Source organism: Pogoniulus pusillus, chromosome Z (assembly GCF_015220805.1).
Source record: "Pogoniulus pusillus isolate bPogPus1 chromosome Z, bPogPus1.pri, whole genome shotgun sequence".
Classification (NCBI taxonomy): domain Eukaryota; kingdom Metazoa; phylum Chordata; class Aves; order Piciformes; family Lybiidae; genus Pogoniulus; species Pogoniulus pusillus.
Window position 1 is genome coordinate 116,582,246 of NC_087309.1, and position 16,839 is coordinate 116,599,084.

Below are 16,839 nucleotides of genomic sequence, written 5' to 3' on the forward strand. Positions count from 1 at the left end.
TGCAAGTACTGAAATGAAATAGACCTTTCCAGTAGTCTCTAAATCTTAATTTTGCATGTAAAACCCCAGAAAAAGGTTACAGTTAAATTTCTGTTCTGTAATTGGGGTGAATTTTTCAGAATCATGAGACATATTTCACTGAAGAATTTTATGATCTACTAAACCTAGTCACCTGTTCTGTGGCTGGAGGAAAATATCTTCAAAAAGTACTTTTGTCCCTACATAGTCATTTTTCATGAGATCTGAATGCATTAGAAAATGACTCTTTTTTTAGTATTTGTTGTACAAACAGAGGTGGTGATTTCTTGATGCGGCTCAAAAGATTTCTGGTGTAGCTCAGAGATTTGTGAAATTCTGTTTTTGCAGATAAGTGAGTTTGGTAAACTGGAATAAATGTAGGTTAACATTGCTAATGGTGGTGGTGATCATTATTTTTTGTAATTACACAGATTCCCTTTCTTTTCAAAAGACAAGGCTGAATTTTGTTAAAGGAATTCTTGCTTGATCCTGTTTCCTCTTGTAAATGTATCATGGTATCACCAAGGTTGGAGGAGACCTCATAGATTATCAAGTCCAACCCTTTACCACAGAGCTCAAGGCCAGACCATGGCACCAAGTGCCACATCCAATCCTGCCTTGAACAGCTCCAGGGACGGCGACTCCACCACCTCCCCGGGCAGCCCATTCCAGTGTCCAATGACTCTCTCAGTGAAGAACTTTCTCCTCACCTCCAGCCTAAATCTCCCCTGGCACAGCCTGAGGCTGTGTCCTCTCGTTCTGGTGCTGGCCACCTGAGAGAAGAGAGCAACCTCCTCCTGGCCACAACCTCCCCTCAGGTAGTTGTAGACAGCAATAAGGTCTCCCCTGAGCCTCCTCTTCTCCAGGCTAACCAATCCCAGCTCCCTCAGCCTCTCCTCGTAGGGCTGTGCTCAAGGCCTCTTCCCAGCCTCGTTGCCCTTCTCTGGACATGCTCAAGCATCTCAATGTCCCTCCTAAACTGGGGGGCCCAGAACTGAACACAGTACTCAAGGTGTGGTCTAAGCAGTGCAGAGTACAGGGGCAGAATGACCTCCCTTCTCCTGCTGACCACACCATTCCTGATGCAGGCCAGGATGCCACTGGCTCTCTTGGCCACCTGGGCACACTGCTGGCTCATGTTCAGGTGGGTATCAATCAGCACCCCCAGATCCCTCTCTGTCTGGCTGCTCTCCAGCCACTCTGACCCCAGCCTGTATCTCTGCATGGGGTTGTTGTGGCCAAAGTGCAGCACCCTGCACTTGGAGCTATTGAACCCCATCCCCTTGGACTCTGCCCATCTGTCCAGGAGGTCAAGGTCCCGCTGCAGAGCCCTTCTGCTCTCCAACCCAGCCACATCTGCCCCCAGCTTGGTGTCATCTGCAAACGTGCTGATGACTGACTCGAGCCTGCCTTGTGCTGGTGATCAGGATTCATGCTTTTTGCTGGTGGATAGCCTGATGCTAAGCTGTGCATCTTCTGGTTTTGATATAAATAACTCACGACTGGTTCATTGTTGAGGTTTTCTCTATTGCTGTTGGACCGACATTATTTCGGCATGAGAGTGGTGAGAGGCTGGAATGGGTTGCCCAGGGAGGTGGTTGAGGCCCAACATGCTACTATGTGATTTATTATTGTCTGAATAACAAATCATAAAATATATAAAAAGATAAAAAATAAAGGTGATTTTTTTTTAAGGAAATGTACACTATTTTGTGACTCACATTATGCCAGAAATTGCTTATTTTGTCAGTCAGGACATTGAAAGCTTTAGTGTAGGTTATAGCAAGTCCTTTGTGAAGATTAGCATCATCAAGAGGCTGTACACATTCCTCTTCCTTGTAGTCTCTACACTTTGTTTATTTAGCTATCCTGCAAGTAGATGCACTGAAATCAATCCAAGGAACATGATTTAAAAAGACCTCTCATAGCCAAGCTGTACAGAAAGGGCCACAGTTGGTCTGATACTTCTTTTGAGCAACACGTTGTCTTTTTTCACTTCTTAGTAGCAATACAAGTTTGTAGGAAAAGCAAATGGAAATTTTGAAGCATCTTCATTGCCATCTGTGCCTTCTGTGCCATGTTATACACTAGAATTGTTTTTTCCTCTCTAGGAAAGGAATCTTGGATGAGTATAGCCAGATCACCAGTCTCGTAACAGAAGAAATTGTGAATGTCCATAAAGAGATCCAGACCTCGGTTGAACAGATAGACCCTAACACTGAGTATAATGACTTCATAGATACTCACAGGTATGCATTTTAATCATGTGTTTTTTTTTCCCTTCTGAGAAATCCTGCATTAAGCTGCAGCAGTGCTTGAGAATTGGAGCTGAATTGGTTTCTGTTTGATTCCTTTATGTTGTTACTTGCAAAACTTTATCTTACCTTGAAAATTTTTCTGCTTGCATGCACAGAAAGCTGGCTGAAGGTCAACATTTTTGACCTGGTCATTTCTTTAACCATCCATCCCTTTGCTGGCACTAGAAAAACAAAATTGCACATAACTTATTACATATAAAGACCCATAACTTTGGTACTGACAGCAGACTATACATGACAGCCCAGAGTTAGTGTGAACTAACTTACTCTGTATTTGGATGTAGTTTGCATTCTGGGCTTAATTAAGTTTCTCTGCTTCATTTCTCTTACTGTCCAAATTCTAGTTTAAAGTAAACTCTAGGTACCTCTGTGTGTTTTGCAGCTGTGGCAGGCCCAGCAAAGTATGAGTCTACAGAGTATGCAGATAGTTCAAGAAAGATTTTTACTTTATAAATAAACCAGATTTACCATTTATTAAACTGTTACTCTTATTAGTGTATGCAGAAATAGTCCTGTGATGTCTTGCATTATCTTTTCCTTGGTTATGTGTGGATTGGTAATTGTCATGAGCATATTTGTTATCAGGATCAGCTAAGTGCACTCATTCACATCGATACCCTTTGAGAAACTTCCTAATGATGTGATCTTGAGTTAAAAAATGGTACTCCATTTTATTATCTGGTAGGAGTTAAAAGAATATGTTCCTTTATTAGAAGGAAAAAGAAGATCCATTTGCTACCTTTGATATTTTGTATGCAGCGTAGTTATAAAAATGATTACAACCATTATTGTTTTCTTCATGATCTACTGAAAGTTACGTGCCAATTTTGAGAAGTACAACATTTGCTTACTGACTTAGGTCATCAGAAGTTGTTGAACAAGAAATAGAGTTTGATACATCTTTATTAGAAGAAAATGAAAACCTGCAAGCTAATGAGATCATGTGGAATAATCTAACAGCAGAAAGCTTACAAGTCACGTAAGTCTTTACGAACGTTTCACCCTTTGGAAGTTCTGCCATGCTTCATGCTCACTCAGATCAGCAGAGCTGTGTCCTCATTTTTAAGTCCCAGTTTGTAAAAATAACATTTTCATGTTACAGACTCTTTCCCATGCTGGTTTTATTGTTTCTTTGCACAAAGCACTCCTCCCCCAAACTACTCGTCAGCACTTTCAGTATGTGTTCCTCTCCCTGTCAGTTAATCTATATACAATGCCCCAAATCCATCGTGAATCCTCCTTGGGAGCAGAGGTAATTGATCTTCCCAAAAGTGTGTGTGCATTCAGTATTCTAGGAAGAATACTGAAGTCTTTCAGTGAAACCACTGAGTGCAATGAGTGGTGTCAGTGATTGAGAATCCTAGAATCAGTCAGGATTGGAAGGCATCACAAGAATCAGCCAGTTCCAACCCCCCTGCCATGCCCAGGGACACCCTATCCTAGAGCAGGCTGCCCACAGCCTCAGCCAGCCTGGCCTCAAACACCTCCAGCCATGGGGCCTCAACCACCTCCCTGGGCAACCCATTCCAGCCTCTCACCACTCTCATCACCAACAACTTCCTCCTCACATCCAGCCTCACTCTCCCCACCTCCACCTTAGCTCCATCCCCCCCAGTCCTGTCACTCCCTGATATCCCAAAAAGTCCCTCCCCAGCTTTTTTGTAGCCCACTTCAGATGCTGCAAGGCCACAAGAAGGTCACCAGGGAGCCTCCTCTGCTCCAGCCTGCACAGCTCCAACTCTTTCAGTCTGTGCTCACAGCAGAGCTGCTGCAGCCTCTGAGCATCCTCCTGGCCCTGCTCTGGACACTCTGCAGCATCTCCACATCCCTCTTGTAATAGGGGCTCTAGAACTGGATGCAGTAGTCCAGGTGGGGTCTCATTAGAGCAGAGTAGAAGGGAAGAATCCTCTCCCTTGGTCTTGTCAAACCTCATGAGGTTGGCTTACACCCACCTCTCCAGCTTGTCCAGGTCCCTCTGGATGGGATCTCTTCCCTCAAGCATTTCTGCTGCACTTCTGCAGCTTGGTATCATCATCAGACTTGCTGAGGGTGCACTTAATCCTCTGTCTGTGTCACTGACAAAGCTGTTGAACAAGACTGGTCCCAGGACTGATCCCTGAGGGACGCCACTTGTCACTGCCTCCACTTGGCCATGGAGCCATTGACAGCCACTCTTTGGGTGCAGCCATCAAGCCAGTTCTTTATCCATCTAATGATCCACCCATCTAACCCCTGTGTCACCAGATTGGAGACCAGGATGTGGTGCGGAACAGTGTCAAAGGCCTTGCTCAGGTCCAGGTAGATGACATTAGTTGCTTGCCCCTCATCTGTGAATGTTGTGACCTGTTCATAGAAGGCCACCAGGTTTGTCAGGCAGGATTTGCCCTTGGTGCAGCCATGCTGTTTGTACCAAATCACCTCTTCACTAGTCTCCTGTCTCAGTAGTGCCTCCAGGAGGATCTGCTCCATGATCTAACTGGACACAGAGGTGAGACTGGCTGTCCTGGAGTTCCCTGGCTCCTTCTTCCTATGAAATATGTTTCTCTCAGTCTCTCATATTTTTAAGCTCAGAAATATTTTGAGACAGAAGCAGTATTTGCTTATAATAGGGTTAGAGGTAGTTTATAATAGTCTTAGATTTATGTTTCTGTTGTGAATTTGCTCAGTCAGTTCTGGTATGTACATACATCTCCTGTTCACAGAATTTTTGGTCATGGAAATTAATTAATGGAGGTTAATTTCATGTGAACCTGCTACTTCTTGGTTTTATTTTATGTCTCTCAATCTCTTGTTTTGGAAGATGATAGAAACAATCTATTCCTTTCCATGTCATACTTTACTCTGTGATCTCTCAGAGCCATCTTTAGCTTTAGTATGTCCTTTCACAAAACTTATACTTTAGGAAGCTTATCATCTCTAATTGAATATTTTCAAGGTTACTGTATTATGAATAAACATAATTACACAGGTAATTCAGCTGCATAGTGTAGAGAGAAGCTGTGATGGTTTGGGTGTTACCTGCCCCCCCACACTTAAGAAAATCACCCAGACTAGACTCAGCTGAGCTGGAAAATTCAAGTATGAAGCTTTATAGTCACAGCTCAGCACAATATACAAGCAGATATTTACGATATTTACAACTATAGACAGAAATAGACAAGTTAAAAAGTAATACACAAGCACAACAGCCCTCCCAGAAACCAGAGTCCCCAGGAGAAGGGACCTCCTTTTCACCCCTCTACCTTATCCCAGGCTTTGCCTTAAGTTTATGGTGAGTTTAGAGAATTGGCCAGGGGGGTTAGGAAGCAGAGGGATTAGGTAGACAGCAGGTTAGGAAGAAAAGTGCAGGCAGCCAGTACCAGAGAGCAACTCCTCTATCTATGTTTTGTGTTCCTGTTTTCATACATCTCAGCCAGCCTATGAGTGCAGTAGACATCACCATTGTTTCCTTTTCACAGCCTATAATCTAATTCCTTTCACTAAAATATCCCAGCTAGGCTCAAATTAGCGCAGAGGCATACTGAAGTTTCCTGTCTTCTTCTTTTGCTTTGGTCTTAGAAAATCCTAGGGAATCATTGTTTGACTTTCTGATCACTGTATTGTATCAAACCAGTGTTTTCATGGAGCTGTCTACTGTAATTCCAAGATTTCTGAATGGTATTAGTCATCTTAGAACCATTCATTATGTTAATAATGCTTTAGATAGTTTTCCCCCTTTGTATTTGCCAGTCAATTAATTAATGTGCTAAATTATCTCCAGTTGTTTAGTATTGTAAGATACAGAATGATTCTTTCCTTTTCTTCATGTTCAGGCCCTTCACTGTGCCTCAAATAACATTGCACAGTCAGCATACTTTCTCATTTTTCAAAATGTCCTCTAGTTTGGGTTATTATGGGCATATTAAGCAATACAGATTTTTGTGAGACTAATTTTTTTTGTGAGCTAGCTCCTGGCACTGTAAAATGTTTATTTGTATGCTTTTAAACAAATCCATTCTGTATGTGCTGAAACAATAGAAGTTAGACTGTTGATCTTGAGTACCAGGCTCAGATCCTCAAAATACTACAGTTGTATGAAGTTCAACAAAGCCAAGTGCCAGGGCCTCCACCTGGGCCACAGCAACCCCGTGGTGAGCTACAGACCTGGGCATGTGTGGTTGGAAAGGTCTGACTTGCAGAGGAACTTGGGGGTACTGGTTGATAGTTGACTAAATGTGAGTCAACAGTATACCTAGGTGGCCAAGAAAGCCAATAGCATCCTGGCTTGTATTACAAACATGATGGCCTGCAGGAACAGGGAGGTGATCAAGCCCCTGTACTCAGCACTGGTGAGACTACACCTTGAGCACTGTGGTGAGTTCTGAGCCCCTTACTGCAAGAAGAACATTGAGGTGCCTGAATGTATCCAGAGAAAGACGTTGAGGCTCATGAAGGCCTGGACCACAAGACCTACAAGGACTGTCTGAGAGAGCTGAGGTTGCTCAGTCTGGAAAGGAGGAAGCTGAGGGGAAACCTCATCACTCTTTTCAAATACCTGAAGAGAGGTTTGAGTGAGGATGGGGCAACCTCTTCTCCTCAGTGGCAAGCGACACGACTAGAGGAAATGGTTTCAAGCTGTGCCAGGGGAGGTTCAGACTGGAGGATAGGAAATACTTCTTCACAGAGAGGGTTATCAAACCTTAGAATGGTCTGCTTAGGGCAGTGGTGGAGTCCCTGGAGGTGCTTAAGCAGTGTGTGGATGTTGTGAAGGCAGGGAATTAATGTGGCTGAGTTAGGAGTTATAAAAGTACAATGATTTTATTTTCCTAGAACCTTGTCCCCAAAGTGTATACAGAAATTAGTTTAGCTTTGTTTACAGATTCAGTTCAATGGGGAATTTCTTCCAAAAAGGATATTATAGACAAATTTAGATATTCAGGAAGGCAGGAAATGGAAAAGGCCAGGCTATGAACACAGCTTTACCCCACTATCAATCAGGCTGAGCAGCAGATCAAGGGAACAGGAGATCTTAGTCATGGAGTTGAGATAGGCATTCAGCAATGATCTCTTGCTGGACTCCTCTGTGGAAGCAGCCTTCTGATGCTGCGGGCAGTATCCAGCAGCATGTGTCCATGCAGCAGAATCCCAAGGCAAGTGGCAGAGCTGCCAAACTCAGAAATGTCTTGAGCACTTCTTCCATGAGTGCCATGATTGTGGAACAACACTGCCTTCACAGCAGCAAGGGAGAGCCAAAACTACTAGGGTCCCCCAGTCCAGGACACAGCCAGGAAGCTGGCTGCTGATACGGTCCAAGAGGGGCTGGTCTGGATGCTGCTGGTGGTGCTCTCTCAAAGGACCCCAGGGCTTGCCAACCCTGCAAGTTTGCACAGAAGGTTGCACAGAAGGATGCAAAAGTGGGGACAAATGTCCAAAAGAAGGAAAGGGGTAAAACTGAGAGCTGTGCAAAAAGGTGGGTGCCATCCGAAAGTGGGGATGGTCCAGTCACAGCAGGAACCTGTCCCATCGGGCACTCTGTAAAATCAGGGACCTCTCAAGGCAGGAACCTTTTCACCTTCTCCCTTGCTCTATTTATCCTTTTTTGGACAAAGTGTCCATTTACCATTTATACTGGTTGTAAAGACCCAGCCAACCACCAGGCCGACTCCAGCATGGGCTGCCACACGGGCCAGCCCACGTGTGGAAAGGCATCTTTTGCTGTTCCCCCTTCAAGCCTGCAGGGCAGGGTGGGGAAAAGCAGGTTTTATGCCTTCTCCTCCCATACAAACTGTTGAGGGGGTGGGAGAGGAAAGGAATTCGGGGTACCCCAGGATGGTGGACCAGGCACTTAGGGACATAGCTTACTGTTGACTCTTCAGTGCTGCGTTGAAGGTTGGATTGGAGTGGTCTTTGAGGTGTCTTTCAACTGGGTGTATTCTGTGATTCTGTGACTGTGTTTCTCAAGAGGAGAATTATCTTCAGCAGATACCAAATGTAATAAATCCAGCATGCAAAATGGATTTATTTACCAGAGTTCTAATAGATTAAGAGATGAATACTGACTCAGAAGCAAAAATATTTGATTGAATTGATGGGCTTATTCAGAATGTTTGGGGAAAATGTTAGCTTTATATTACTGTGTAAAAAACCTCATAAAATACACTTTAAGGAACATGATGAGAAAATGTCACTCCTACTTTCTTAGGTCTAAGTTTATCATTCTGGGTTTGGCTAGGATAGGTTCATTTTCCTACAAGAAGCTGGGAGGGCTCACAACCAGCATAGCCAACTGAAGCAGCTAGTGTGGTATTCAATACTGTAGTGGATATTGAATGTGTAAGGGAAGAGTTGGTTCAAGCACCTGCAGTGATTTTTTTTTGAGGGAGGGCATGGAAGTGTCAGGTGAGTAGGCTACATTTTATGTCTCTTGCTTAATATATTTATTCATTACTGTTGCTGTTTTTTACTGTTGTTTCTTTCTTCCTTTGCCTTCTTCTATTAAATTTTCCTTAATGCACAGGATTTCACATTTTACTCCCAATTTTCCTTCCAGTGGTTGGGGGTGGGAGAGCAGTATGTGAGTGACTGCATGGGGCTCAGCCACTATCTGGGTCCAAACAATGACAGTTGTTCTTAGCACCCAGTGTGGGTCAAGGGTCAAGGTAACAAAAATCTAACCAAAGCCTGGCAAAACAATTTTGTTGTACTCATATTTTATGTTAGTTTAATAGTACACAGTCACAGTGTTGGTCCATTTATTTGCATGGTTGTATTATATAAATCCTTGTAAATCCTTAGCTGGCCAATGTGATCCTTCCACAAGAAAAGTCGAAAGGAGGAGCCAGAAAACTACAGAGCTGTCAGCCTGACCTCAGTGCCAGGCAAGGTGATGGAACAGGTCATCTTGGGTGCCATCACAAAGCACCTACAGGATGGCCAAGGGATCAGGCCCAGCCAGCATGGGTTTAGGAAGGGCAGGTCCTGTCTCACCAACCCGATCTCCTTTTATGATCAGGTTACCTGCCTGGTGAATGTGGGGCAGGCTGTGGATGGAGTCTGCCTGGACTGCAGCAAAGCCTTTGACACTGTCTGCCACAACAAGCTCCTGGCCAAGCTGGCAGCTCCTGGCTTGGACAGATTCACTCTGATAAGGGTCAAGACCTGGCTGGAAGGCTGGGTCCAGAGAGTGGTGGTGAATGGTGCCACATCCAGTTGGCAGCTGTCACTAGTGGTGTGCCCCAAGGATCAGTGCTGGGCCCAGTCCTGTTCAATATCTTTATTGATGACCTGGACGAGGGGATTGAGTCCAGCATCAGTAAGTTTGCAGATGACACCAAGCCAGGAGCAGGTGTGGATCTGTTGGAAGGTAGAAGAGCCCTGCAGAGGGACCTGGCCAGGCTGCATGGGTGGGCAGAGGCCAATGGGATGAGATTGAACAAGGCCAAGTGCAGGGTTCTGCACTTTGGCCACAACAACCCCAAGCAGCACTACAGGCTGGGGACTGAGTGGCTGAGAGCAGCCAGGCAGAGAGGGACCTGGGGGTACTGGCAGATAGTAGCTGAAGATGAGGCAGCAGTGTGCCTAGGTGGGCAGCAGAGCCGATGGCATCCTGGGCTGGCTCAGGAGCAGTGTGGGCAGCAGGACAAGGGAGGTTATTCTGCCTCTGTAGTCAACACTGGTCAGGCCACACCTTGAGTGCTGTGTCCAGTTCTGGGCCCCTCAATATTATGTGTTTTTATGGACATTTCTATAAACTTCAGGTTTTATATATTATTAATAGGACAAGTGAAAACTACCTGGAGGGAGGATTTCGCCACGTGGGGTTGGTCTATTCTCCCAGGCAACCAGCAACAGAACAAGGGGACGCAATCTCAAAGTTGTGCTGGGGCAGGTCTAGGCTAGAGGTTAGGAGGAAGTTGTTGGCAGAGAGAGTGATTGGCATTGGAGTGGGCTGCCCAGAGAGGTGGTGGGACACTTATCTCCTCGTAGGATTTGTGTTCCAGGCCTCTCACCAGCTTTGTAATCCTTCTCTGGGCATGTTCCAGTTTCTCAACATCTCTCTTGAAGTCTTCATCAGTGAATATCCAAATTAATTTTTCAAATCTTCTGAAATACAAGTTCTGTTGTACATAAGCTATTATTTTTATTGATAACTGAAGCAGAATGATGCTAATAATGAAAGAAATAAGATGGGTAGCTTTTCAGACAGTCAGAACCTAGTTTAAAGATGTCTGCTTTCTAGACATTTTTATTAGGTCTCATTTTGTTTGTTTCCATACTATTAAAACCTGACTGAGTGCACTCTCAGCAGGTTTGCTGATGACACCAAGCTTTGTGGTGCAGCAGCCAGGCTGGAGGGCAAGGATCCATCCAGAGGGCCTTGGACAGGCTGGAGAGGTGGGCACAAGCCAAGCTCAGGAGGTTCAACAAGAGCAAGGGCAAGGTCCTGCAGCTGGGTGGAGGCAGTCCCAAGCACCAATCCAGGCTGGGCAGTGAGTGTCTGGAGAGCAGCCCTGAGGAGAGGGACTTCGGGGTGCTGGGTGAGGAGAAGCTCAGCAGGAGCCAGCAGTGTGCACTTGCAGCTCAGATTGCCAAGCAGAGCCTGGGCTGCAGCAGCAGCAGTGTGGCCAGCAGGGCCAGGGAGGTGATTCTCCCCCTCTGCTGTACTCTGGTGATACCCCACCTGGAGTCCTGCATCCAGTTCTGGAACCTTTATTACAAGAGGGATGTGGAGATGCTGGAGCACATCCAGAGCAGGGCCAGGAGGGTGCTCACAAGGCTGCAGCAGCTCTGCTGTGAGCACAGACTGAAAGAGTTGGGGCTGTGCAGTCTGGAGCAGAGGAGGCTCCCAGGTGACCTTCTTGTGCCCTGCCAGGATCTGAAGGGAACTAGAAAAAAAGCAGTGGAGGGACTTCTGAGGATATCAGGTAATGACAGGACTAGGGGGAATGGAGCAGAGCTGGAGGTTGGGAGAGTGAGGCTGGATGTGAGGAGGAAGTTGTTGGTGATGAGAGTGGTGAGAGGCTGGAATGGGTTGCCCAGGGAGGTGATTGAGGCCCCATGGCTGGAGGTGTTTGAGGCCAGGCTGGCTGGGGCTGTGGGCAGTCTGCTCTAGGGTAGGGTGTCCCTGGGCATGGCAGGGGGATTGGAATTGGCTGATCCCTGTGGTGCCTTCCAACTCTGACTTATTCTGTGATTTTCTATGACTGAGTAGTTAAAGCTATTAAGGATTATAGTGACTGACTGCTTAGTAGTGAAAGCCCTTTTATAACATTTTATCCAGGAGAGTGATAACAAGGCCACAGGAAGCTTTCTTTGACAAACCACAACTGAGATGACATGAAGCAGATGTAGAGATGTCTGCTCTAGCCAATTTGTATGAAAATTATTCACAACCAGAAGAGGTTGAACACAAGGAGACACGTTAGTTTAGTGTGTGCATGGTGCTTTGATATGTTTTCTCAAGGACAGAAACAGACCTCCTAAAGAATCTCAGAAGTTTTAAAGCTAACTGTGTCAACTTTGTATTTCAATCTGATGCTGCAATATGAAATCTGGTGTTTTTAAAAGGTATATTGTGTGTATACACTTATAACTCCCAGCGATGATTTGATTTTAAGTTATTGGATATTTCGCTTGATCATTAGGTGCAACATCTGCTGCTTGTAAATCAGTTGTAAGCCAATGTAAATTACAGTTTTGATTGAAAAGGTGATCAGAAAGCAGTATCCCAGGTAAAAAATTGGAAATTACATTTTTAGCAAGGTATTAAAAGATAGAAACTAGTTGATATTAAATTGGTCCCACGACTTAAGAATGTTGTTTTTTCTGAAGAAATTGTCACACAGATTGAGGAGAGGCTGAGGGAGCTGGATTTGTTTAGCCTGCAGAAGAGGAGGCTTTGGGGTGACCTCATTGCTGTCTGCAACTACCTGAAGGGAGGTTGTAGGCAGCTGGGGTTGGGCTCTTCTGCCAGGCAAGCAGCAACAGAAGAAGGAGACAAAGTCTCAAGTTGTGCCGGGGAAGGACTAGGCTGGATGTTAGGAGGAAGTTGTTGGCACAGAGAGTGATTGGCATTGGAATGGGCTGCCCAGGAGGAGGCACCATCCCTGGAGGTATTAAAGAAAAGACTGGATGGGGCACTTAGTGCCATGGTCTGGTTGATTGGCCAGAGCTGGGTGATAGGTTGTACTAGATGGTCTTGGAGGTCTCTTCCAACCTGGTTGATTCTGTGATTGTGAAAGCCTAAAACCAGTAAGGTGTTTAGTAAAAAGAGAGCTGTGAGGATTCTACTTAGAATCATAGAATCATTGCCTCACTATAGCAATTTAAAAACTTTAAGGTAAGATCCAAGACCATCTAAATAACGAATACTTAAATATATTAACAAGAACTAATTCAACCTTCAGAATCACATCATTCAAGTGGGTATATGTGGACATGGAATGTAGCTCCTGAATACATAGAATCCATGTAAATGACCTTTAGTTGTCCTGTTCCATTCCCTGCTCTGGAGAGATTTGTGTGATGTATCTGTGCAGAGTACTATGTGTATTTTGCCTCTGTTCCACTTTTGGAGTAAATTTTAAATTTACATTGGTCTTGATAATACAGGGGAAGAAGAGTGAGGGAGCTGGGCCTGTTTAGCCTGGAGAAGAGGAGGCTCAGGGGTGATCTTATTACTGTCTACAACTACCTGAAAGGGCATTGTAGCCAGGGGGGGGGGGGGGCTCTTCTCCCAGGTAACCAGCAATAGAACAAGGGGACACAGTCTCAAGTTGTGCCAGGGTAGGTATAGGCTGGATATTAGGAAGAAGTTCTTCCCAGAGAGAGTGATTGGCATTGGAATGGGCTGCCCAGGGAGGTGGTGGAGGCACCGTCCCTGGGGGTCTTCAAGAAAAGACTGGATGAGGCACTTAGTGCCATGGTCTAGTTGATTGGATAGGGCAGGGTGCTAGGTTGGACTGGATGATCTTGGAGATCTCTTCCAACCTGGTTGATTCTATGATTCTAAAGATGGATAGATAAATGCTGAGAATGAAATGAGATGTGCACACTTATTGTATGTTGTTCTCCTGCTTTAAGAACTGCATGAAATCAACAGATTTTGATAGGCATTTTAGAAGCCATCCCTATGTGAGCCACTTTATTTGCATGGTGCTGAATGCAGATGTTGCTGTACTTTTTTGTTAACTGGAGTGTTTGCCAGCATAATTGCCAAGAGTCAATAATGGTTTCAATGTGCAGTAACCTCTTCTGTGTAAGTATGGAGCATACCTATGTGAGTTTTATCTTTCACTGAATTAGCCTTCATGAAAGATTTTGTGGCTTTAAAGTGTTAGTTGTAGAGAAAAATCATTCTTGTAACAGAAAGTTATTTCTGGAGATCAATGCAAGCTATTTACTCATTCTATACATCTATTGAACATGTACTTTAGAAACTGGAAAACTTCTGCTTTTCACAATGTATCATATATGTATTAGCAATACCTAGGAAAACATTAATTCACAGAACTCATCATGCATCCTGCAAAAGCTTTCTTGGCAGGAGAGCCTGCAGGCAGCAAATCTGCTATTTTTATACACAGACAAGGTATGAAACCTACAATAGTATGGCTTAATAAAATAGTATGAAGTTACATTCACCAAAAGAAATCACCAAGCACCAAGTAAGATCATTTAAAGAAAAAAAAAATCAATTTCATTTTCAAGGGAAAAGAACAATGTTGTTCACAATTGTGTGCTGTTTGTTCACTCACAACATAGGCTTCTGCCATCTGTCTTGCAGGTTAAAAACTGTAATAGAAGAACTGATTCAGACGCAGCAAACTCTTTTGTGCAAAGAGGAACTGGTGTTGGAGCTGGAGAAGAAAATAGAAGAGTCTTCAAAGACCTGTGAAAAGAAATCAGAGTAAGTTGAATTGAAATTTCCCTCAGATAATAATTTGAGGGAAAAACATCTGTAATGCAATTGCTAAAACTTGTCTTTAGCCAGACTAACAGACTTTATTAGTTAGGTTTTTCAGAGTTTTGTTCAAGACATACCCTTTCTTATGCAGTAATACCTTTGAAATACAGCAGATTCAGCTTGTTCTTTGTTGCACATTCTGTACAAAAACAAGTGTAGATCTGATGCCTTGTAGTACTGCATAGTAAATAAGGAAGGCAATGCAGCTGGTGAGAGGCTTGGAACACAAACCCAATGAGGAGAGGCTGGGGGTGTTTAGCCTGCAGAAGAGGAGGCTCAGGGCAGACCTCATTGCTGTCTACAACTTCCTCAAGGGAGGCTGTAGCCAGGTGGGGGTTGGTCTCTTCTGCCAGGCAACCAGAAACAGAAGAAGGGGACACAGTCTCAAGTTGTGCCAGGGGAGGTATAGGCTGGATGTTAGGAGGAAGTTCTTGCCAGAGAGAGAGTGACTGACATAGGAATGGACTGCTCAGGGAGGTGGTGGAGTCACCATCCCTGGAGGTGTTCACTTTGGCCACAACAACCCCAAGCAGCACTACAGGCTGGGGTCAGAGTGGCTGAGAGCAGATAGGAAGAAAGGGACCTGGGGGTACTGGTAGAGAGTAGGCTAGAGATGAGCCAGCAGTGTGCACAGGTGGCCAGGAGAGCCAATGGCATCTTGGCCTGCATCAGGAACAGTGTGGCCAGCAGGACAAGGGAGGTTATTCTGCCCCTGTACTCAACACTGGTCAGACCACACCTTGAGTGGTCTGGGCTCTTCAATTCCAGAGAGATGTTGAGGTGCTGGAAGGTGCCCAGAGAAGGGCAGTGAAGCTGGTGAGGGGCCTGGAGCACAGCCCTGTGAGGAGAGGCTGAGGGAGCTGGGGGTGTGCAGCCTGCAGAAGAGGAGGCTCAGGGTGACCTCATTGCTGTCTACAGCTCCCTGCAGGGAAGCTGTAGCCAGGTGGGGGTTGATCTCTTCTGCCAGGCAACCAGCAGCAGAGCAAGGGGACACTTCCAACAAAAGCCTGGATGAGGCACTTAGTGCCATGATCTAGCTGACTGGACAGGGCTGGGTGGTAAGTTGAACTGCATGATCTTGGAGGTCTCTTCCAACCTGATTGATTCTATGATTCAGTGCTTCTATATATAAAAATTTCTTGAGATTTTTAGGGTTTTTTTGCTCCTGGTTATAAAAAGTACTCACATCCCATTTGGGACTGAATTTAAAGCAACAGACAGGCCTGTCTGTAGTGGTGTTTTCCTGAATCTAGTCAAATCAGTCATAACCTTACTAATCTGGGTCAAAAATAGTAATTTACAATACCACTGAACTGCAGTGCAAGTCCTCAGGAAATCCTTTATTCTTCCATTGAAGATGTCTTGAAGCTCTTTGTTGAAGGCATCTTGTAATGATACATCAGAAGGAAGTTGAGAGTATGTGAACTGGCCTCTTGGGAGGAATATAGTGATGTTGCCAGTGTATATTGGAATTTAACCTGAAAAATTATGTAAAAAATAGCTAGAAGGTCTTCTTCAAGTGCATTAGCAGGAAAAGGAACACCAGGCAAAATGTTGGCCCACTGCTGAATGAGATGGGTGAACTGGTGACAGAGGATACATTACTGAATAGCTTCTTTGCCTCAGTCTTTACTGATAAAACTGACCCTCAATTCCTGAATGTAAGAGAGAAAGTCTGGAGGAAGGAGGGCTCTCCTAAGGTCAAGGAGTACTGGGTTAGACATCACCTAGACAAGTTGGACACCTTAAAATCTGTGGTCCTTGATAGGATCCACACACAAGTGCTGAAAGGATTGGCTAAGGTTGCTGCTACTCCACTCTCTGTAACTTTTGAAAGGTCATGGAGAATAGGGGAGGTGCCTGAGGTCTGAAGGAAACCAATATTATTCCAGTTTTAAAAATGAACAAGAAGAAGGACCCAGGCCAGTCAGCCTCAACTCCATCCCAGGAAAAGTGGTCAAACAGCTCCTTCTGAAGGTCATCTTTAAGCACAGAGAAGAAAAGATTATCAGGAGTAGTCAGCATGGCTTCACAAAGAGGAAATAATGCTTGACCAATTGATAACCTTCTGTGATGGTGTGACCAGCTGGGTAGATGAGGGGAGAGCAGTGGATGTTGTCTACCTTGACTTTGAAAAGACTTCTGACATTGTCTCCATAATATCCTCATAAACAAGCTTAGGAAGTGTGGGTTAGATGAGTAGGCAATGAGATGGATTGAGAACTGGCTGGATGACAAAGCACAGGAGCTCACAATGGACAGTGAAGGGTCTGGTTGAAGGCCTGTGACTACTGGTGTTCTCCAGGGGTCAGTAATGGGTCCAGCCTTGTTCAACATATTCATCAGTGACCAGAAGGAAAGAACAGTGTACTTTCATCAGGACTGCTGCTGATGCAAAACTGGGAGGAGTGGCTGACACCACAGAATGCTGTGCTGCCATTCAGTGAGACCTGGACAGAGTGGAGACTTGGACAGGGGAGAACCCCTTGAAGTTCAACAGAGGCAAGTGTAGAGTCCAGCACCTGAGGAGGAATAACCCCCTGCATCAGTACAGATTAG

General features: G+C 44.9%; 1 protein-coding gene across 1 annotated transcript in view; it reads left to right on the plus strand.

Moving 5' to 3' along the window:
- Nucleotides 1–16,839, plus strand: part of FER (FER tyrosine kinase) — a 162,433-nt gene that overhangs the window by 53,493 nt on the left and 92,101 nt on the right. The window contains exons 7-9 of the mRNA XM_064139965.1: nt 2,130–2,267; nt 3,196–3,315; nt 14,101–14,223. Of these exons, the coding sequence (XP_063996035.1) occupies nt 2,130–2,267; nt 3,196–3,315; nt 14,101–14,223 (381 nt within the window). The remainder of the gene's footprint in view (nt 1–2,129; nt 2,268–3,195; nt 3,316–14,100; nt 14,224–16,839) is intronic.